General features: G+C 30.4%; 3 protein-coding genes across 3 annotated transcripts; 1 reads left to right on the top strand and 2 right to left on the bottom strand.

Annotated features, from left to right (window-relative positions):
• Positions 1-114: 114 nt before the first annotated feature.
• On the bottom strand, positions 115-2,459 carry LOC105359688 (serine/threonine-protein phosphatase 2A regulatory subunit B'' subunit gamma-like). Its single transcript, XM_011496333.1, has 7 exons — positions 2,315-2,459; positions 2,098-2,240; positions 1,582-1,968; positions 1,051-1,376; positions 746-959; positions 376-503; positions 115-289 (listed from the first exon to the last, which is right to left on the bottom strand). Exons 1-7 carry the CDS (start codon positions 2,358-2,360, stop codon positions 178-180), a joined length of 1,356 nt encoding a protein of 451 aa, XP_011494635.1. The 5' UTR covers positions 2,361-2,459; the 3' UTR covers positions 115-177.
• A 1,362-nt stretch (positions 2,460-3,821) lies between these two features.
• Positions 3,822-17,939, top strand: LOC105359990 (actin-binding protein anillin). The gene is given in 19 exon segments (XM_011496761.1): positions 3,822-4,289; positions 10,096-10,222; positions 11,197-11,363; positions 11,446-11,619; positions 11,701-11,948; positions 11,950-12,095; positions 12,900-13,180; positions 13,290-13,335; positions 14,406-14,683; positions 14,777-14,890; positions 15,158-15,342; positions 15,420-15,552; positions 15,761-16,007; positions 16,287-16,451; positions 16,539-16,795; positions 17,003-17,173; positions 17,293-17,515; positions 17,603-17,747; positions 17,834-17,939. Coding segments are annotated over 19 exon segments (3,228 nt in total). The 5' UTR covers positions 3,822-4,271; the 3' UTR covers positions 17,937-17,939.
• Positions 17,940-19,871: 1,932 nt separating this feature from the next.
• Positions 19,872-24,369, bottom strand: CPR28 (cuticular protein 28). The gene is made up of 2 exons (XM_011496332.1): positions 24,266-24,369; positions 19,872-20,405 (listed from the first exon to the last, which is right to left on the bottom strand). Exons 1-2 carry the CDS (start codon positions 24,278-24,280, stop codon positions 20,088-20,090), a joined length of 333 nt encoding a protein of 110 aa, XP_011494634.1. The 5' UTR covers positions 24,281-24,369; the 3' UTR covers positions 19,872-20,087.
• Between the last annotated feature and the right edge of the window lie 294 nt (positions 24,370-24,663).

Below are 24,663 nucleotides of genomic sequence, written 5' to 3'. Positions count from 1 at the left end.
CATGTGTGTTTGTGTATTTTGTATTTTATTAAATCAATAAGGCACTTGTTATGTCTTACAAAATTAATCAAAATATATATATATATATATATATATATATATATATATATACGTATATATTGCATTATAAAAAAATAAATTATGAAATTATTATAACTAATAATAAAATCACAGTTGTCATACATGAGATGATTCATCTCCACTATCTATTGCCATTGCTTCCCGGTTTTCATATGCCCAAAAACAATGAAATTCAATTAAAATACTAACCATAGTATCACCTTTACCACTGAAATCAGAAATATTTATGAAAGCGTGAAAATTCAAATAAATTACATAAAGCATTAAATGTTAAAACTTTCCATAAATATTTACCAAGATAAAAGATCTTGTAGTGTAATTTTATATGGATCTGATGGTTTCACCATATCAAATATTTCATCTTTTACATCTTCAAAACTTACAGGTTCTTGTCCAAGCATAGTCATTTGCTCTTGAATTGCCTATAAATTACATTGATTTTATTTTTCATAATACTTTTATATTAATAAAAATAACGATATAGTTTTCAAATTTTTCTTAATCATTATTACAAATTAACTGCATTAATATAAATTTAGCGATAGAAAAATACCAATAATGCCACTAAAAGGTAAATTTTAATGTTTTTTTTGTGTAGTAATAAATAAAAATCGTGTAAATTCGTTACTTTGTTCTAGAATTGAATGTGGCTTTATTTTCTTACCCTGAAAAAATAATTCAGACAAAATATATCCAGATAACCTCGATTATTAATATCTAAAATTCGAAATAAGTAATGTAAACTTTGGGGTTCGTGACGATTGTCTAATGCAAGTACAAAGTCAAGATATGTTTTGTAATCCATTTCTCCTTCGTAAGTTAGACATTCTTGAAAAACTCTTTCAAGAAAAACTCCAGTTAATGTACCAGTTCCATATCTATTCAATAATTTGTTTAAATTAAAATATAATAGATATTCAAAATGCTTAAGAGTTTTTATTCAATTTTATAAGTATTATCGAGTCTTACCCAGATAATTCTTCCTTATTAAGCATGCCATTGTGATCTTTATCAAGATTTAAATATTGACCATATACTTTCAGTGCAGACGGCGCTGAAAACCAATTCGCTTCTTGATGATCTTTTGGTAAATCTTCATCGCGTAGTTCCAAAAGATCATCTAAAAAACTGCATGCTAAAATATCTTGTATACGTACTCTTCCAGTCCTAAGAGGATCCAAGAAAAAAAGAAACTTTCTAACTGCGGTACAAACATAAAACGAGTGAAATGATTTTTCCAGTCCTTCGAGCTGAGGAAGCGACGGAATTAATTCCAAAATATAATTTTCTAAATCCTGTAAAATATAAGTACCTTTTAGTAAATTAAATACTATTTATATATTTAATAAACACACATTATTATAAATAATTACTCTGCATAATTGTTATATTAACTTATTTTTAATGCAACCAACAAGAAATGATTTCTACTGCTTATTAGAATGTTTAACCTAATATGTAAAATAAATCTAATAAATTAGAGAAATAATTGGCACTTACCGATTCGCGAAGATAACCTTGTCCTGTAACATCATATAACGACAGTCCTATTCGAGTCTGATGCAGCCACACTTTCCTCATGACATAATTAAAAAGTGCCATAATGCTAATTCTTCCACGTGGATCTCCCTGCTGTAATTTGGCAAAAACAACAGCAGTAAAATACAGGTTATATTTTGCACCAGCAAGTTTGCCAACTTTTTTAAAGTCTTCGTAATTGATTAATTGCTCATCTCCGGATATGGGAGGACTGTGATGTTCATCGAGTAGCACCCATAATGCTTTCAATTCATTATTATCTAATAATTGTCTGGAACGCCTTTGTAAAAATAGTGCTCTTGTTTCTTCTCTAAGCTTTTGTGGCAATATTTCATTTTCTTTGGGAATCTGCATATATCGAGTTAAAAGGACAGCTTATTCAATCGATTCGTTAAGTTCATTAATTTTTTCACTACAGAATAACATTTTCTAAATAATTTCGAATTAATGAATATACTCAAAACATGATGAATTTACCTTAAAATAAAATTTAGGTATCACTTTATAAGTTATGTCTGTATCTTTAGCATCTGCACCTTTCCACTTTCCATAAACTGCTTGAAAATGCTGATCCTCTCTCCTTTCCATTTCATTTTCATCTTCAGCTGGGTCATTCGAAACTAATTAAAATATATAAAAATGTATTTGTTAATACTTTAATAAAGCACTGATCAATTTATTTATAAAAACTCACGTTTTTTGGAAGCAATATAATTTCTAAGTAAGGAAGCCAATTCCATTTTTAAGGTTAGATGAATATAAACAATATAAAACTAAGCAACATTCCTTTAAGAAAACTTTCGAAAAGATCGAAAAAGTTTGGCAATAATATTGATATGTAATTGTATATTAATAATTTTATTTCTAAATAATTGAATGTAAAATTACATTCAAATTGTGAATTAATAATCACGATTTACGGTCGTTATTTATACTACAAACAAACAATGTAGATAAACAGGCGTAGAGCGGAAAATAAGGAAACTTCTTCGTTTAAAATGATTAGTTAAAAATAATTACACGTATTTAAAGATTTTACTTCATAGTGAATATGTGAAATGCGATAATGTTAATTATTTCTTTAATGTGCATAAAATGTAATATTTATTTCGAAAACATAATATTGATTGCATATTGATAAAAATTTTTTTATATTTATTTTTCAATACTAATATTAATTCCGATAGTTCGGAATTTTAAAATAGGTATCATCGTATAAAAACATTAAAATTAATTAAAATAAACGCAAAGTCGACAATTATATGTAATAAATATATTCACATACAGTTCATTTTAAATAATAGGGTATATTAGAAAAAAAATTTTTTTTTAATATTGCGAAACATTCTCATTTTTAAGTATAGTTTGGTGTAACAGTTACATTCCTAAATCACACGAGACGAATTGATTAAGAAGGAAAATTTAAATTCTCCTATGAGGTTCTCTGTAACGACAATTTAAATGCGATGTTGCCAAATATCGTTGCCATTCATTTTGCACGATTTAAATTTCAAAAAAAAAAAAAAAAAAAAAAAAAAAAAAAAAATAAATATTTTTAAATTTGTAAGAGTTACATTAAAATATTACATTAATAATACCATCGCGTACGATTAACAATATTTAATTATATAATTAAGAATAAAATGCAAAAAGTTACAAATAAAAATTCGTCACGATATGTGAATTTCTTTATATTGTCGATATTGATATTCAGTGCATTTTTAATAAATAGCAGCGGGTTATAACAATATTTAAAATAATGTTTCGAAGATATTCTTAATTATTATTTACATGTTGTCGATGATTTAACGAGTATTTATCTTTAATATGTAATTTATCACGATTCAAGATAATCTCTATGTTATACAACATAATACGATATTTTTCAATGGCACGAAGCACTCGATGGCCAATATAAAATAGATGTTCAATAAATAAGATGAGCGTGAAAGCAATCTGGTAGGTAATATATAATGACTTTACTCGAGATCAGTTACTTATAAAAATTTGTTAAAAATTTTTTCGGTTATAAGGCATCTTGGTAAATAGGATATTTAAATGTTGGCGCCGAATTTTCGCGAAAGTCACGTAACCGTGAGAGACGCGACGGTCGTAGGTTCGGTAAAAAAAAAGAGTCGTGGCAACGTTGCACGCGGCCCGACCATCCGTTCACTGTTTGCGAGGCTTTTCAGTGGCGGCAGGCGCGCACGACGCTACGAGTGTTTTTAAAGTTTTCCCACCCGTTGCTGGCCGTTCTTTTTGGAGTAAAATACGGGAATAAATAGCGAAGTAGTCAGGGAAATATTCGCAGGGGGTCCGCGGACGAATAATGCTACGCGAGTTCCTAATAATAACGAGCTCGCCAATTAAACAAACCGGGGACATTTGATTTCTTCGGACCGAGCGCTCGTATTTTGAACTCAACGGCCGAAAGCCGTACAAAGCATAGCGTACGCACTTAGGTACGCGAGCGCGGGGATTCGCGCCTAGGCAGCTGCGGACAAACTCTGCTGGATATCGAGGGGGAGTTTGAAAGAAGCAAAGGAGACGAGGAAACAGTCGCTATCGCGAGATAAAGACTTTGATGAGCGTCGGGGAGGAACCGGAGAGATATACGAGAAAACACGCGAGGCAAACGAGAGCCAAAGACAATGGACCCTTTCACACAGGTAAGGCGTAATTGTTTTATTTCACTCGACGTTCATTATTTTACAAAGCCTCGGCACTGCTCCAACTTCATCGTTACTTTGTTAAAGGAATTTTTTTCTTTCTTTCAAAATTTTTTACTTTCTAATGGAATTGCATACATTAATGTATAAAGCGACGAAAGAAAATGTTTCTTTCCATCGTATCTCAAAAACACGAAAAACTTCCTAAAATAAGTTACCAAACGCCTGCTCATTATTTAATACGGGAAAATGATCAGAGATAAAAGAAATAAAAGCCTTACCTTAATGAAAGAAAGAAGCCTGTACAAAGACTCTGTAATATTTAAGTTGCGCAACTCGATAATCGCTCTTATAAATAATGGGCGTTAAATGGCGCGGTGATGTGAGTTGGTTTTTTTTTTGGGGGGGGGGGCGGGGGGGGGGGGGGGGGTGGTGGTGGTGGTGGTGAGAGGGAGTTTGCCTACCAACGGCGGAGGCGTGCGTTCGCCGCTTACCTGCCCTAAATCCGATTAAATGTTCTACTGGGTCGGGATTTTAGAGCCTAGGGTCAGCATTATTCATGCTACGCCTAGTCCTTAACTGCCTCCAGGTATTGGCAATGCTCACTTTTGTCCTCCACCTCCTCGGCAACTTTTCCGTTGCTTTTACACCTTTTGGACGTGACTATTTTCACCAATTTCTTCCTCGAATTTGTACATCTTAAAATTTATAACTCACAATCATTGGGGAATTCTGGTCGCAGAAGCTACACCAATGTCAAACCTTTTTTTTAAATATGAATTTTTATTTTTATTTTGATAAAACAATGATAAACGTTAGACAAACAAATGTACACGCATAGACGCGTGTTGTGAATATTTATGATATTTCGTTAAAACTTATTTCGAGTACTTTTCCATTATAGCTATAAAGGGATGAAAATTAGAAAAAAAATCAGAGATTCGTGTCACGTCCTATGATAATAGGGTATGGTTTATTACTCTCGTACGCCTTCGTTTAAAAAGGAGACGTTTTAAAGAAAACGTTAGGCTTTGTTTTTCTTTTTTTACCTTTCTTTCTTTCTTTCTTTTGAACTTCAGTTTTAAAACTTGAGACTAAAGGTGGTAAAAAATAAAATTTCACTCTTCCAATCATGTATAACATGATCTTATGCTTAATATTAATTACCACTGTTAATAATAGTAAAATACGCAGAAAAAGCTTACGAATAAATGCTAGGATCAGTGAAGACGCAACGGCAATTAAACAATTATTGTTTTAAATGATTTAAAGAAGAAAATTTATTATTTTAAATATATTAATAATGCTTTAACCTTTTTTTCTTCTTTTAATTCCAAAAGAAACATATAAACTCTAATGACTGAATGAAGAGATATTGGAGCGTAAGTCCTCTCCCTCTCTTGTCCCATCCTACCATAGTAATCCAATACTATGAATGTGGTGACTGTGAGGATCTCGTATGTGCATTTGAAAGGTCTTTATTATCTTTGTGTAAGCATTTCGTATATGCAACATTTGAAATTCGATCACTTAAAATTCCGCGCCGATGAATTAAATTCATTCAGTAATTAGATAAATCTCAAGAGATCCAAGTTTTCGAAATTTCTACATATATGCGAATCATTAATTTACATTAATGCATTCGCACATGCACATTGATTTTATTGTCGTAAAGTATTATGCTGGTATAAACATAATATATAATTTTCATACTCATATTTACATTTTTATAATGATATTAAATGTTTACAATTAGAATATTCATTATGCATTATGTGACGATATTATTTAAAAAAATTTTTGTTCAACTTTCTTATGAGCCAAGTAATTTTATTATACTTTTTAATTTTTAAACGTTCATATATATATATATATATATATATATATATATATATATATATATACACACACACACACACACACATTTTAATTATTAACGATTAACATTTTAATCATGATAATACACAAGAGCTTCAATTATAATATAACAAGTTACATTCTTTATCGTTATTATAAAGAAATATATATCAATTCTTTTAATAGCATAGTAAGTTGCTCTTTATGTAATGAAACACATACGGTGTCCATGTGTAATATAGTCCAGATGAATAATGCTTTAAGAAGCAAACAGGGAATAACCAAGTTTGTAATAAGAATGTAAATAATTTAATTAAAAATAATTAAGAAGATTTAATTAAAAATATATATAATTTAAAATTTATCTATCATGTTTTTTCAAATAAAATTAGTAACAATATTCGCAAACAATTTAAAATAAAATAATGTATGTTTTTTTTATGTATCTTTATTACAATGGTCTTATGTTAAAATTATTATTTTACGTTTAATTTATATAAATATGTAATTTGGTTTATTATGTGTGTTCCTTCATCAAATATATAAAAGGTCGTAAATTATGTTTATTCAAGATTTCAAATGGCGAACTACGTCGAATCTGTCCGACATTTGCTAGGAACAGAGTTTCTGCGTACAACGTGTAAAACGATGTGTTAAAAACTATTTTGGTATGGTGTATGGTGAATTACAAAATATTGGGAAACAATTATAGACATTAATTGTTTAAATTTAATATTATCCAACACCCCGATTGATATTAATTTTTAATTTTTATTTTATTATTATTTTTTTACATATTTATAATGCTATGAACAATAATAATTTGAATAATTAAACTATTGTTAAAGTTAACGATATTCAGACGTTCAAGTCTTAAAATGACTTTTTTTTTTTTTTAAATAAAAATATAGTGTTAATTTCGTTAAATTTAAATTTAAATTTCAGATAAAAACATTACATTAAATCATAAACCAACTATTTTTGTTTTTTTTTTTTTAAAGATAATTAAGCTTTTACCAGAGCAGATCGTTTACATAAAACTTTCTAAATTAAATTTTTTTAAATATCTTTAACAATATTCTTCGAATATTATTTAATATCTATAATAATAAGACACTAATCTTGTTATATTTGATTTATATTAGATAATATATTAGATTGTATTAATTTCTTAATATTTAACGCATATACATGTATGTAGAAACGTTATGAGAGAGAATATCGGATAAGTTCGACAAGATAGGATATTTCAAATTTTTGATGAAAAAAATTTCTTTTTCTTAAGACAAAGACGCCGCTCTAATATTCAAATAAAAAAAGCTAATGTATAATCAATATATGATAATCAAAGGAAAATTTATTGTGTAGTGCTCGCATGTTAGAATATACAACGCAATATTTTATAATGTAAGTATGTAGAATTTTATGGTTAAAATATATAAAATCATCGTTCTGCCATAATTATTGAAAAGTATATTGCATAGTTTTTCACAAAGATAATCAACGTTACTTATTATATTTGTGCCTTAATCTGTAAATAAATGCTCTTATATCTTTTGTTGAAAACAATTGTTATGGGGTCTATATCTAACGGCAGACTCGCTTAATAAATCCCGTACAATACAATATTATAAGGATATTAAATAATGGGATGTATTTTCTTTTAATATTTTCATAAAATTGTTTCGAAACGTATATATTTATATTTAACTAATACAATTAATTTATGATACAATTTTAATAATGGGAATTATTTACAAAAATTATACATTTATAACCTCGTATTTCATACTATTTTGTTTAAACGGTTATTTATATTAATACTAATTCAATAAATTTATTACAAATGCACGTATGTACATAACTCTGAAACAAAATTTTTGTAAGAATTCAATTTATATTATTTACTTCATTCAAAGATGAATATATATAATTTCATATTTATTAATTGTATTTTATAAATAGAAATTAAATGAAAAGCATAAGTTTATCTAAATGAAAGTTCGTATAAATTTTATATATTTCGATATAATTTGTAAAATATAAGCATATATGTGGAAGGCACTAATTAATTTCATAATTATAAAGTCCGACATTTAATAATTTAAACAAAAAAACCTAAGTTTTACTTAACCAACATTTTAAAAATACTTTAAATTCTTTCATTTTTTTACCAATTTTGTTATGGGCGTATAAAAACAAAATAAAAATAACTATCGATTAAAAATAAAAACTAAATGAAAATTACTTATTAAAATTCAAGGAAGTGCAGTTGTATGCAATTTGGATTTAATAATTATTCTATTATAAATGAAATGTAATAATATATTTAACAAATAATTAATCTATTATTGGAGAAATATAATAATGAAATAATTACAAAATATATACACAAGTAGTTACTTAAAATAGATTAATTTTTTTATTTAATATTGAGAATGGTTTTATGAAACATTCAGATTAGTTAATTAGCAACAGTGATATCCTGATGATCTTTTATAATTGTATAAAATTTTTATTTTCAAAATTTGAGTCGTTTCATAAATTAGTTCATTTTAAAAATAGTAATATTGAAATACTTAATATAAATCCTTATATTTATTTTACTAAGATAGTTCAGAGCTTCGACAAATTTTCCTTTTAATATTAAACTTTACTCATACTTTTCTATCTATATGACTAGCACATAACATTTTAATTATGTCATTTCAAATATTAATGGTGTTTTATATATACTTTTTGTTTTTAGCTTAATATAGTACATTTTATACTTCTCTCTCTTTCTCTTTCATTATATATATATATATATATATATATATATATATATATATATATATATATATATAAAATAATTTCAATTATTTTATTATTAGTTGTATTTCTGATAATTTGTAATTGATTTTTTTTCTACTTTATATATGTTTGTACATTATATCTAATTGAATTCAATTTCATTTACCTTTTTTTAAATTATTTTCAAGCATTTTTACAAACGTATTTTCTCTAAAAATTTTCATTGACTTGTAATCGATGGTTATGGTTATTTTTTTTTTTTTTTTAATAAAATTTTTATATCATAAAAATAGCCTATTTTATCAGAAAATTTCAAGTAATTAAAAAAGTTGCCATAAACATTACTCAAATTAAATCAATTTATGATTTTTCAAATATATCATTAAAAAATGAAAGAATAATTTTATTAATCAATTTTTCTATTTCGTAATAACTTTAATCTACCTCAAGTCACACAAATGTACATGTTTATATACACATACTATATTTATTACATGTATATGTGTACTTATATGCACATTCTAAATTTATGATAATTATGTCATTATAATTATTATTGTTAGCTTAAAAATATGAAGAATAGTAATTTCGATTATGTATTTGAAAATTTTCATTAATTTCGCCTTGGTGAGGCAATAAATAATATGATCGAAATATAGCGATGGATGATTTTATGAATGATACTCTCATTTAAAAAGATGGAAAATATGGAATAGATTAATGCACTGGCCTATTATTTATATTTATATTTAAGAGCAAATAATTTGTACCATATTTTGACCATTTGATTATTTATTATATTTAGTATTTTCTACGATCTAATAATTCTGTAGTTTGAAATATTTGATTGAATGTTACTCCCATGAAAATTTGAAGCTTTCAGGCTATTTTCCAAATGAAATACGAACACAGATGATATTTTATAATTTTTTAATATTGATAATAATTTATATTTGATTGTTTAAAGTACATTTTGTAAGAAATTTGATTTAATTTTTGACTTTTAGTACAGTTTTGGCGAAATGGTTTTTAATACTTGTATTGAAATTATTATTTTTATGTCGAGTTAATTATTATCATTGTTAGAGTGATATATAGAACTTAAAAGCTTTAAATTATCTTTAAAATGAATGTGAACCTTATGAAATGATTTTAGCGCATGCTGGAACGTGCCAGAGCAAGAAGAGAAAAACTAGACACACAATTGTCTAATGCTGGTCATGATGTTAAAAGAAGGCGTAGTCCATTAAGAGATGCAAACACTGTTTTGGCGCAAGTACCAGGTATTTATTAAATATATTATTATTTACTTGTAATGATGCTTGATAAATAACAAAGAGTTTATAAATATACTTTAAAATTTATTTGTCTTGTATTTTTATTGTTAAAAATAATTGTAGGATTTAATATTTCATATTCATGGATATTCATTCATATTTCATGGATATTAATATTTCATAAATTTTAAAGTAATTACCATTATAATAACCAGTTTAATGCCAACAAAACGTGCAATTAAAATATAGAGATCGAATTGAATTAAATATCTAATTTTCTTTTGTTTACGAAAATCGATAAAAACGCAAGGCAATTATTTATATATAATAAATAAAATATACATGGTGGTTGTGTCAAATGCCCATAGATAAAACTCTACTTGTTTAGTTTTGCCATAGTGGCATTTTCATAACATAGACTAGAGCACGTAACCCTTAAATATTGTGTTAGTGGCTTTAGTGAGATGATAAAGCGAAACATAATGGAAGTGATATCTTGGCCCCTATGTAGCGGAAGATGCCAGCGAGACAATTTAAAGAGATTGTATCATACTTTATTGCTTAATATGCTTTATGCTTTTAAACGAGTGATGAATTTGTATTAATAAAAAATTAACATTAATTAATCTGTATGCTACTTTTTATCTGCGTATTAATAATGAAATCAGAATAATAAGAATATATATAATTTGAAACATGTTTTTATATATTTATAAGGCCTTTAAATACATTGAGCGTAGATAAATATTTTTACGATTAGTCTATTTTAGTATAATAATAAAAAAAAAAAAAAAAAAAAAAAAAAAAAAAAAAAATCAAGACTTTAAAAATAAGACATTAAACTACAGATCATTATTAATTTTAATATTACTACTTTTTAAAATAATTTATAAATTAGCTCCAATCTTAATTCTATATATTTAACATCTTAGAAATTAATTTCTCTTTTGTTTATTAACATATGTAATTAATTAATGTAGATATTAAAAAAGAGTTGAGCTCGCCTATTAGTAGGGCAGAGGAAAACGTTGAGATAGAAGATGTAAAAGAACAGAAATCGGCAAAATCATGTGCGCGATTAAATAGATTGGCAGCTCTTGCTTCCGAAATTAATAATTGGGAAGATGATTTGTCTCATCCGGTATTGGTAAGCATACATTTCAATATCACTTTTGCATCATTAGTGAGAAGATTGAAGTATTTTCATACGGACAATTTGCATTTTTTAGACAAAGCCAACTATTACTAAAGCAGAGCGAGTTCAAGCGAAATTTAATGAACAAGTGAAAAGCAGTTTGGAACCACAGCCAAGCACTAGCGGAATAAATAAACTCAATAATAAAAATAAAAATGGAAGCCCATTGAGACCTATTAAATGGGAAAGATCGAATTCAGAAAGCCAAGTAAGAAAGTCGTAGTGTAGGATAATTATTTATACATTGAAATATCTGAGATTATCTGAGAGTGTAAATAAATTATTGCAGGAGAAAATGGTTGTGGAGAATAAGAGTTCCTCGTCGAGTCCAGCTGCGTCCTTGCGCACCAATGACAGCAGTCATCATTCGAAGACTCCCGAAAAGTCCATAAAGAGTTGTGCCAGTGGTGCCGGTTCACCATCTGTTAGTAGTGCGCGATTAAATGCAAAATTCGGTTATAATTGTTCCCCTAAAACTTCTCTCATACAGTCGCCAGGTTCGGTTCTAAGTAAAGCATCCATGTTCGAGTCGAAAGGTCGCGGAAATGACGCTATCCGAGAGGAAGGCGCTCTTCGAAAGAAACAAGGGCGAAGCTCTAATTCCAAAAGCCCCACTCACCATGTCCGTTCCTACAAAAATGTTGCAAGAAAAGGAGAGGCCATCGCCACCTATTAATAATACAGGTATTTATTATATTATCATGTCGTTTGTAAGAGTGACTTTTACTTTCCAACTTACTTACATATACATGTCTGCAGTTAATAATTTCGTTCGATTCAAAATTTAATTAAAGACGACAAATTAAGAAGCTTTGAACAATGTTAAATAAGCATTGTAATTACATGTACAATAAAATGATAAATTTAATTTACATTAAAATAATAATAAAGTGCGCATTGGTTAAGCAGAAATGATATAATATCAGGTTAATATCGAAGTATTATAGTCGATGCTTTAAAACACCGTCAAATACTACTTGGATAACCGAATGAAAATGCCAGACTTACGTTTCTTCGTAAAGTCTTTATTTATTCAAAAGCAATTTTATAATTTACAATATATATATATATATATTTTTTTTTTATTTTTTTTTTTTTTAAATAAAGATAGTATGTTGTTTTATATTTTATTAGCAACACAATATGGTGGTAAATGTTAAACTGCGAAAAGTGGGCGTATATATTTTACAAATAAGTTAATTATCCAACGATAAAATACCATTGTCTTGGAAATAGAAAATTTGATAAAAAAAAAAAAAAAAAAAAAAAAAAAAAACAAAAATCTTATGTCGAGCACTTTTTGTCATTATTAGCATTAAGTTGTCGTAAGTTTATAAAAACGGCTTTATATTAACGATCCCGTAAAAAAATGTTTAACCTAACAATGAGGATTAAAAGTCGTAACGGCCGAAGGTTGAAGTATACATTAATATTAATATGAAATTGGGGTAGTGGAAAAAAAAAAAATTGGTTTCACTAATAAAATAGTTTATTCGCATAACAAAGTGGAGACCGGAAGAGTAGTGGAGGTCCAGCGTACGATTTTCGAACAAGGCACCTGCACTCAGGAACTGCAAAACAACATTTTGCAAAATGTCCAAGCCGAACGACAACGGGAGCTGGAGATGCTCCGGTCGCGATTCAATCGTAATCGCGACATCGTGCAGTCGGCTGTAAGCTGCAATTTACGGACCAGCGAGAGCAGCGAAGGCAAGCCCAACTCCCCCAAGAGTTCACCAATTTGCCCAGTTAAGCCAACACCTGCCCCTGTAAATATGCTACTATTTTATCACGTTTATCGCGCCATTGCTTTAAGTCAATTATCCGATTCGTCAATGCCCTTTCTCATTATATTTCTTTATTTTTTATTGTAATTAGGAGCAGCAGCTGCCCCCACCACCGCCTCCTATGCCCAATACTCAAAGTATTAAGCCCAATGCCGATTTGAAAAATGTTAAAAATTCACCGTCCAAAAGACAAGGTAATTATATATATATATGTATATATTCATTACTCTTACCATAAACTCTTTCAACATGCTTGTTTACTATTACTTAACAACGTATAAGCTCTCTTATTCTCAATTTAAGCATTTTAAAATATTTACAAGTGTCAATAATCTACCCGTGATTTATCATTAAATATTATTAAAGATTATTCATTTAAAGCAGACATTCAATATTATTTTCAATATTATTCGTGTACAAACGCGTCGTTAGATTATGTAGTAGCTTTTTTAAAAACTTCGTGATCAATTTTGTAATCAATTCGACTGAATCCCATGTTTGTTTTTTTTTTTTTTTTGTTTTTGTTTTTTGTTTTGTTTCAATCATGTAGGCAACTATATTTTTTAAATAAAAAATAATGATTTACTTGATTTACCGTAACTTATCGTAGGTAAAATTAATAAGTATGCGTCATTGAATCTTAGTATGTTAGTAATTTTAATTGCTACATCGACGAAAGTTGATAGAAAAATTAATTTCATCAGTTCTCGTGAGAAATTGGTATGGCAAACAATCTTCACGCTCAAAAATATAAATCCGGAACACTCGAGAGATAAAAGCATTTACTTCGTCGCGCAGGAAGTTGGTTCGCATTGTTAATGAGATGCGTAAGGGAAATATTTTACATAATAAGATTTATCGAAAGTTTTTTTTTACAACCGTCAAAATCTTCGACAAAAATTCATTTTTTTTTTTTTTTTTTTTTTTTTTTTTTTTTTTTTATCACCACATTTTGCAAAAGCATAGGGAAAAAATTAAAGAAAAAAAAGATTCCTATAATTAAAATAATTATAATGTGTTTATAGATTTTTAGCAAAGGTTTTTAATTTTTCAATGAAATTGAAATATACTCATTTAATAACCTTAAAAAATCTTTATTTGAATATTAATTAATTATTGAAAATTGTAAAAAGTGTGATTAGTTAAAAATAAAAATATCGATCTACAATCTAAAGTAAGTGATATTTATATACGATAATTTAAGGAGGATTTGAGAATAAGCGACCTTCCGAGGAGCCTTGTACTCGTAGACAAACACCTGGACAAATGTTTGTGGGAAGCCCGAAAAAACTTGCCGATATAAAGCGCGTAAAAGTGTCACCGCCGAAACCAGGACATCTTTATCCAGATCTAACGAAGATCGAATCAAGCTCTACGGAAACGGAGACCGAATTTACCTCTGGCAGTACTGAAGCTGAAACTGCAACGTTGGATGAGGAGCATACGGATACGGAAACAGGAACCGAAGCGGAGTATTTTGTTCGAGTAAATGAATTTATTATGAAATACCCTTTTAATGATCGATTGACGAAAGAAATTTATTTGTCAATTATATATTATAAAATTTTCTTTTTGTAGAGCAAGTACTATGATCAAGAAAGTAGTGACGATAATGAGGATGATATAGGAAATACGAGCCTTGGGCGCAGTATTTTGCAAGTTGTAAATCATCAAACGGTTTTCAATAAAAAGGTATTGTAGTTGAAGCTGATGACTATTATTTAATTCGTTGTCTTTTTCTTATTCATTTAGTACAGCCGATAATATATACATAAATAGTATATATGTAATCTAAGCATAACTAATTCTTTAAAGCTGATTTTAACAAGCACATTAAGTAATTATTTATAATTATATAATAATTGTGTATGCATTTATTAAAATAGCCGTTTAATTAAAATAACAAATTAAATATTTTCAAAATAAGTTAATGTTAATGTTATTTGTTTTATGTTATAGAGGTCAATAGATCCCGATCCAGACAGTACAACCTCTGACATTTCTGTTCTCGATGAAATGGATGAATATCTTGATGAGTGCTTAGCCCTTCAAGAAGCTGGAGAAGAAGGTCCAACACCAGCAAAACTTAACAGAGGTGGGAAAAGTCCTTCGGCTGCTTCTCACAGTTTCAAATATACACAAGGGTAAGTGTTTTAAAGATGAAGCAAAATTAATTGACATTTGAAGTACTTTTATTGGTAATTTATCATATTTTTAGAAGTTCTTACCGGTCACCAATTAAGATCGTCTCCCCAGCTTCATCGCCAAGAACAAATGATCAATATATTATCGAGGGTGATAACTGTGTGCCATTAATGCACAGTGTTAGCCTTTATAGAAAACAGCAATCACAGGTACATTTATTGTACGAATGTATTTATATATACGTATACAGATACGTGTGTGCGTGCGTGCGTGCGTGCGTGCGTGTGTGTATATATATATTTACAAGCGAGTGTGTTTACGCGTATATATAAATGTAATCACGTGTGAATATATATAAATACATACTTAGTACATAATGTGCAAGTAAACTTATTACGCTTTTTTTTTATTTTTTAGACACCAAAGTCGTCGACACGAGTTATTTCGCGTACACCCACGTCTACGGATTCTGTATCCTATACGTCATCCGATAACAGAGAGGCTATTCTTGTACAAGATAAAGTCAAACAATTACTCGACGAAGTACAAAAACAGCAGACAATTATTGGTCAAGCTAGTCAAGCCTTGAATTTGTGCAATTCTACTATAGAATTTAGTGGCTCCCGTGAGCAAGTTGAAGGAGAACGACTCTTACTTCTTGCAAGTATGTACTATTAATAATTGATGTTCTTTTTCTTTAAAGCCATTTGATAAATAGCTTCATTGATTTATGCATCACTATATAAAAATAAAAAGTAGCTTATTTTTTTAAAATAATTTTTCTCAACATACCTATACAATCTTATTAAACATTCAACAGTCAATTTAAATGTTTTCATTATTCGCATTAGATTTAGCTGATTTTAACAAATAAAGTCTTAATTTTAAGTTTATCGTTTAAATTTAAATTATTGAATTATTTATATAATTGTAAATTTAATAGGTCATAGAAGACAAGCGGCATTGAACGAAGTTCAGCGATTGAAAGTCGAAGGATCTATAAGACCTGTAGCTCCAGGAGCTTCTGAAGTTCAAGAGAGCGGATCTCTGACCATTTCTGCAATAACTTTACCCCTAAAACGGGACTTTTTCCGTCATATAGAATCGGGTAAGTTTGTCAAATAATACATAATGAATAAGCATATTATTTATATTGTTTGTTTGTTCTATTTGTAATTGATCGATAAATTTCCAGAATCTCGTTATCATTTTGTCTGCCTGGTGCGTCATTTGGATACAGTGATTGCCACTCCAGTAGTACAAGCCGAGCCGGGTGATTCCTGTTTACGCTTTCCCTCTACGTTGAAAATGTTGGACTTGTATAGTGATTTCAAAGCGATTATCGAGGTTTATTCTCTTCAAACTCGAGCGGAAATTCTTCCTCACGAAATCAAGTATCACATTCACAGTAGTGGAAGCGGCTGTAGTAATTCTAGCTCGAATACCAAAAAGGTCTGTGCGCGTACATTTATTCAAATAATAAACAAAAAATATTTTTTAATTCTATTCAGTGATAATTGTATATATGTATGTAAGTATGTATGTATGTATGTATGCATGTATGCATGTATGTATGTATGTATGTATGTGTATGTGTGTGTGTGTGTGTGTGTGTGTGTATATATATATATATATATATATATATCGTTTAAATCTTAGAGTGGAACAAAGACACCAAAAAAATTTTTAAAGCAAGAAAGTAAATTAGTAATGCCAAATATTCAAAATCCTGCTGGTCCATCGGCTGTTCAAACGACATCATTTTCTCTCGCCGGATATGTCGTGTTCAGTTTAAAAGAGGTTCATAGACAGCAATTTACTTTAAATAAGGCAAGTAATAAATTTTTTTCTCGATGACATTTAGCATTATGGCTTTCAATATTATTCACAAATGTTTTAAATTTAATGATTTGAGCTTTATCGTTTATTAACATTTATCGTTCGTTTAGGTTCCATTTTCATCACCTCTAGAAGGTCGTTTACAAATGCACGTGTCATGCGAACTAACAGTTTCAGTAGATCATCATGGTTTTCTAACCATGTTCGAGGATATTTCAGGTTTTGGTGCATGGCATCGAAGATGGTGTTTATTAAAAGGAGCTAATTTATCGTATTGGAAATATCCAGACGACGAGCGTAAGAAAACTCCTATTGGAAGCCTGGATTTACAAAGTAAACATTTTCTCCCAAGCTTACATTGGAAATTATCATTTAGTAAAAAAAATATTTTACTAAAAGATTGGTCGATTAAAATTTCAGGTGTTACAACGACAAATGTAAACTTGGTTTCTCGAGACATTTGCGCAAGACCGCACACGTTTTTATTAGAGACAACGAGGCCAGCTCAGACTGGGGATACAGACAGTCTTGTTTTGGTTCGAAATGGTTCAGCAACAACGATAAGGTAAAGACAAGATTTTATTATATTTCGAGCTTCAAATTATTAATAGTAAATATGCAAATATAATTTAATATATAATTATTTTATAGGCATCTGTTGTCGGCTGACACGAAAGAGGATAGATTGGAATGGTGTGCAAAACTAAATAAAACTCTACATTTAATTCGTGCCTGGGAAGGTACATCAACGTAATCGTATTATAACGTAAACTTAATATATATATATATATATAATTAATATATATAAATAAATAAATAAATAAATAAATAAATAATTAAATAAATATATATATATATATATATATATATATATATTTATGTGTGTGTGCGTGTGCGTGTGCGTGTGCGTGTGCGTGTGCGTGTGCGTGTGTTGTATATATATATAATTAAAATTAGTTTTTTAATGCATATAATCTGTGTTTATATAAGAATATAAAAACCAGGTTCAACTGGTACAAAGCTGAATTATGCATCGTTTAAGAGTTTGTTTGAATTTTTAAGAATTGACTATGTTAGATGATAGATTGAAACCTAAAAATATCAGATTTTAGCCTAAATTGTAAAACTGTATGTAAACTAATAAAATTGCGATTATTCTTGTTGAGTACATAGAGTGCGTATTGTTATAAAATAAATTAATATTATTTAATTTTGCAATGGTTCAATAATTATTTTATTACAGTATATATAATTTATATACCAAAATGTCGTAATACTTATTTTACATAAAGGATTTTTCGGTATTTGACAATCGAAGTAATTTCAATAAACAATAACAATGTAAAATATTATATCTTGCATTTATTGCTTAATTTTATTATATCCTAATATACAAATAATAAAAGTATTAGAAAATAAGTTAGCCAAAATTTTATGTTTTGAAATTTCATAATTAACAAAAAAATAATTAGAACAATAACGATAAATTGCCTACTTTTTAAACCCCCTACCCCTATTCCAACTCTGCCGACTCCATCTAATTATATCCTTTTGGATTGTTGGATTTGGATGTCATTACTCTTTTCATAATCGATTTTTATTTTTCTACATTATAAACGTCATACAATTATACACTTTAACATAAAAAAAAAGTGCTATTTTTTTTTTTTTTTTTTTTTTTTTTTGTGGCCGATAAATTTACATAAGCTTATATAAAATCTTATTTTTTACTGATACGGTGTTCTATATTTTCTAATATTAAAAACTGATTTATTGTTATTATAATGATGCTTTAAAAAGCAGCAAAAGAAAGATGGTGTTTGCTTTGACGATTTTTGCTTTGATAGAAACTTCATTGAATTCATTCATTATATATAATTAGGTCTTAGAGTTTGAAGTTGTTACCTTCAGCTCTTATCTTCGTCATTAATCTTTCGCATCTTCTTTCTATGTAGCCATTGTCGGCTAATTCGTCGTTATTCGACAAAGCGTTGAATCCCAATCAACAAGCTCGATCACGAATTTAAATAAAGCTCAACGTTCTCTCGCGATACTAATATTTTGCACATTACATTTGCAATTTATGCTACTTTCAGTTATTTAGGATTTACTCTCACGGCTCGGAGCTTTAGCGTAGCCGTTGAGCTTACGAAGCTTCGGCCATTGGTGATTCTGCCGTCCCGTTCCCCCGTACCTAATTTTAACGACACTCGACGCCTAAATTTATTTACTATTTTTTTATTTTTTTATTTTAATGGTTTGAATCGTATGGCACTAAATTATTTTCTATTTCACTCTACTCATTTCTTTAATCGTATAAAGGATATAACAACAACGCTCTTGCAAGTTCCTCCTGGATTTTAAGTCTCGATTGCGTAATTATTGCGAAATATTACGCTCGTTTTATGTTGAATTTTCGAATAGATAATTAGTGCAAAAAGTATGCCTTGTGTGTTAAAATTATATTAATTTTTACGATTATGTTTTAAGAATAGTAAAAGAGCTACACGTAAGTGTAAGAAAATGCTTTTTGTAGTGTTGGGAGGGAAGGACTGTAGGTTAAACATCTTGTGAAAAACTCGTATTTTTTTTATAGAGAATCGCTCGAAATAAACCAATTTTTCATTTTTTTTTTTTTTTTTATTTTTTTTTTTTTTATTACTGTTTATTTTCTCATATATTTTATCCTTATAGATTATTTGTATTGATTAATTATGGAGGCCACGTGCCTACGTAAACGCATTGATTGTAAATATTGATGTGGCTGCTTGAGGTGGTTAGCAGCGATAATACAATGCCATCCCTTCAGTGCGATAATAGCGTTTGCGAAGGTGATCGCGAGGGTCAGGAGGGTCATCCTGAGACAGTGAGGCACAGTGGGGCGGCTGGATCGAGCTAATGGAGCCTAAAGTAGCGTGATCGTAGGGTGGAAGCCGTCCTTGTCGGCCTTATAGTCCACCCTGTAGGTCTTGCCGTCGGGGGTCTGGTACTGGAAGCTGCCGGTCACCTCGAGCGCCTCGTCTTCGGTGCCGGGGTTCGTCAGCACCGCGGTCTCCTCCTTTTTATGTCCGTCGCTCTGCTCGTAGCTGTAGTGGTAGCCGTCGACGCCGATGTTGTTGTTCTCCTCCTGTTTGGTTATCGTGATGCTGCCGTACTGAGTGGGACCACCGAGTTGGGGCGCGGCCAGTGTCGCCACGACCAGCAGCCATAATACGAAGAGGACCTGCCGACAGAGAGAAGGTGATCCTGACATTAAGCACTCACTCGCTCTCTCTCTCTCTCTCTCTCTCTCTCTCTCTCTCTTTAACTTGGCGTGCATCAAATCGCCCCATCGCCAATTCGAAGGCTCGCAATTGCAAAATCATGAGCAGCGTTGCGCGCTTAATTGGAAAACGCCTGGGGACGTTAAGCCGACGATTTTTACACCTTGGCTGCCTGCTATGGAAAATGAATTTTCTGCGTATTTTGTTAGTAAAGCGCGAACTTTGTGGCCCTTATAACAAGTATATTCATTGTGGATCTTACACAATATTACTTTGGAAATATTTTCACTTCGTTAATAGCTAAGCTCGCATTATGAAAAAATTTTCGTTTATAGTTAGGAATTATAAATGTTCTTGAAAACATTGCTTCGAACGATTATTGCTTTCACGTTTATGTATTATTTCCTTCTTAACGATCATGGTGAACGATACCTCTACAAAGCCAAATGCGTTGCGCTTGAATTGATGCAGAAATGAAAATGAATGCAATTTAGAATTGTACTCGCAATACTAAAGCGATTGAATCGGTAAAGCTCGAGTATTCGGAAACTTTGAAGTCTCGGCCCGCGGCTCTCGTTTACTTCGAATTTTAGGAGTGAGGAAATTCTAGGCTTTATCGAATGAAGTTATTTTAGATTAACGACTCAAAATTGCTCGAAGCAAATGCGTTTGTGAAATTGAAACTCATCATTGTCGCTGACTCTTCTACATCCTCTTCGCGAACGAAGCTCCGAAGTATGTCCTATAGGATCACTGCCCTTGACATAAGGGCATCCGACAAGTTGGCACTTTGTACTCGGAAAGTACTCGAGAGAAGCCCGGCTCGCCTGCGCTTCGAATACTCCATTTCCCGTTCCGGGAAATTCAAAATTGCACGCGCAGGTGGATCCACTCCAGTTCACCCCGAGGAGACCTTGAACGGGACGCCGATTGGATCACGGAGTGCAAATAATTTTTTCGATAGGCCAGCGACTACGTGCATTATTACCTCAGCGACGTCGTTAAACTTTAACTTTCTCCGCGTCGCCTATACGCGGTGCTTGACAATTTTATGTAATGTTTCGACGGAGGCCGCGCCTCAACCCGCGAGGTTCCTCGACCATCTTCGTCTTCGCTTCACCAAGTCACGAAATCCCCGCCGAGAGTCGACATTGCTCGGTACCAGTAACGAGACGCCGTCGGCTCGATCCCTCCTGGCCTTCTTTGCCAGGGCATACCCGTCCACGTATGCTTCAAAGCCGCGAATATGCCTTTTATACGCCGTATATCCAAGATTTATGCTTATTGGCGAATTCCTCGTCTGCTCCTTTGGCTAAGAATGTTGCTGTCGGCACAGCCAACCTCGAAGGATCTTCCTTCTTTATGTACGCGCAATATCTACAAGTTACTACTACACTTTTATGGCACAGGCTTTCATCGTCATTGTTTAGACTGCTCGTCAGCGATCAATAATGATACGGCAAACATTTATTAGGGATGCCCCGACTATCCTATCCGATTTATCTCCAAGCTTATCAAGCTCCTCACTTATAACCAATTTTCTTACCAACGTTACCCAATTATTATGTCATTAATAAATATTAACGATTGTTACATCGAGCAAATAATCGTCTATTTTCACGTTATATTTGATAAATTCGAGATGCCGGATAATATTGACAATGAACATGAAAGTTTTTGTCGCAACAAATTCTAAACACTTGCATTGAAGTTTAATACTCTTAATAAATAAATACTTTTTCACACTGAATACACGCTATTATGTATTGGTATTCCTTAATCGTCAACTAATATGTTTCTTTAATATAATTATAATAAATATTCGTTAATGATAAATTATAAATATTTCTCTTGACGTATTATGCAATAAATGAAAAACAAAAAACTTTTCATTAAATCAATGTCAATATATGGATATGGATAAAAATTTTCATTAAAAATTTTCGTTGACATTTACAATAATATCTTTACAAACAAATTTTATACTAATAAATTATATATTTTATTTATATCTATATAGATAAATTGTTTAATTTTTTTTGCAAACTTAAGAATCCATCTATTTGTCTCCTTTTTCTTTTTCTTTATGTTATGTAGATATACTATAAAAAGAAAAAGTTGAGATTAGTTTGATCTGAAATTAATAAAATGTAATTTATTTACTATTTATTTCACTTTCGGCTATTATATATTCCACATGATTATTTATTTTAATGTTAAATTTGCTTTAGCTCTAACGCTTGCAATGACGATGTCTTATTTTACATTGCTATTTCAATATTTTTCATACAAATAAATTAAACTCGTTAGTTAGTCACGTAATGGATTATATTATTGTGTATAATTATAATAAATTAATAATAATAATAATGATAAAATAAAATAATAATTATAATTAGAATAAATAATAATCAATAAATGCCACTTATCCGAATAAATAAAAGTATTATTTAGTATTGGGTCGATCTTTTATTCGTTCTTTTTTTTTTTTGTTTTTACCGAGAACTTTGTTAAATATTAATACTCTGTAGAACAATATGTGAAATAATGTAGAATAATATGTGAAAAATATAAGTTTAATAATATGTTGAGCTTTAATCTTAAATCGATTATAAATTGTTTACTTATACACTTAACACGCTGTATGTTATAATTGTCAAAAATCCTTTAAAGCACATAATGCATATTCGCCAGACATTATTTATTAACTTGTAAAGTTTATTCTGTATTTTTAAATAATTCATTAAAAACAAAAATTTTAAATATTTAATACTTTATTAAAGAAATTTATTACTATATCCCGTAGATTAGCTGTGTTCCGCGTCTTCGGGAGCCCTTATACAACAAAAATCTATAGATTTGTTTTGACATTTTTCGTTGATTATTTAATAAAACGTTTGTACATTGAATTATAAAATAAGCGTCGATCGTAGCTTAAGAAAATAATTATATTAAACCTAGCAAACTAAATTTAACAAAATATTACAAATAATATTAACACTTTTGGTAATTATTATTTAAATATTATTAATGGAACTTTCATGATTATTAATTGAACGATGCAATGAATAATGCACTAGATTGATTAAATAGAGCTGTGAAAAATATTTTCACATTTAATTTCTGAATTTGGAAATAATGATAAATAATGATTTAATATCCGTAATACTTTTTTGAATTAGTACATAAGCCTAAATTTAGTTGAAATTATCAATAATATTTTTTAATTTTGTCTATAAGTTTTTAATTTATAAATATATTAAAAAGTATGTTATAAATTTCAATTATTGATCTACTATTAAAATAAATATTCTATGACGATAGAATATTATTGATCGTGCCAATTTATTAAATATCACGAAGACAAATGAAAGACTTAAAGTTCGATAAAGGATATTTCTATGTTATTTCCTTACAAATTGTTCGATTATCGATTTGCATGAAAAGAAGGCGTTTAAAGGGAAGACAAGCTCTTCTAAAGGCTATGAATTATGTTTTAAATGTATGTGTGTAACGATCGATTGGAAATTCGAAAATCAAAGTTTTTGCTACCGTGAGTCCTGTCGAGAGGACACTCTAAGAACACCGAAATCCCGTGATAATCGAAGTGCGTGTTACGCGTCACCACGATAAACCAAGAACGGAAAATGAAGGGAAGGATGTGTGAGCCTCGAGGGTGCCGAGACAGAGACCAAAGTCCGGGCCACAAAGTGCCAAATCGAGTAAGGAAGCACGTGCGCGCACACGCGTCGCTTTGCTTTCACTGGACGTCGCGCGAACCCGAGGCGGAAGTGGCGTCGCTTCACCAGGTCTCACCCACCGTCTTCATTGTCATCGTCGTGATGCACGCCGAGAATCGTATACCGCTCGAGAGCTGCGGAGAAGAATGGCTCGTTACGTCTAATGCACGTGATGTACCTAGAATGCGGAGGCGCACTTGGCTTTTATATAGCCGGTAAATCGCAGTCGCGTACCCCCCACCATCGCACGGCCAACCACCGTTTTTCGCCCCCTCGGCTTTGCGTCGAATGCTGAAAAAAGATGGCGCCGTGTCGTCGAGGCCGCCCATCCCCCGATAGCGGACCTGGGGACTACGTCCACGTGCCCGGTTTCCTCCAACCCTCGCTACCGCGTCACCTTAAGGGTGAAACGAGCCTAAGCCGACCGATGTTGTCGCGACGAGACTCGGCTTCGGGCTCGCTCGAGAGCACTTTCACC

Source organism: Ceratosolen solmsi, unplaced genomic scaffold (assembly GCF_000503995.2).
Source record: "Ceratosolen solmsi marchali unplaced genomic scaffold, CerSol_1.0 scaffold29, whole genome shotgun sequence".
NCBI lineage: Eukaryota > Metazoa > Arthropoda > Insecta > Hymenoptera > Agaonidae > Ceratosolen > Ceratosolen solmsi.
The sequence above is the reverse complement of the archived record's forward strand: the minus strand, read 5'-3'. Positions and strand labels throughout refer to the sequence as shown.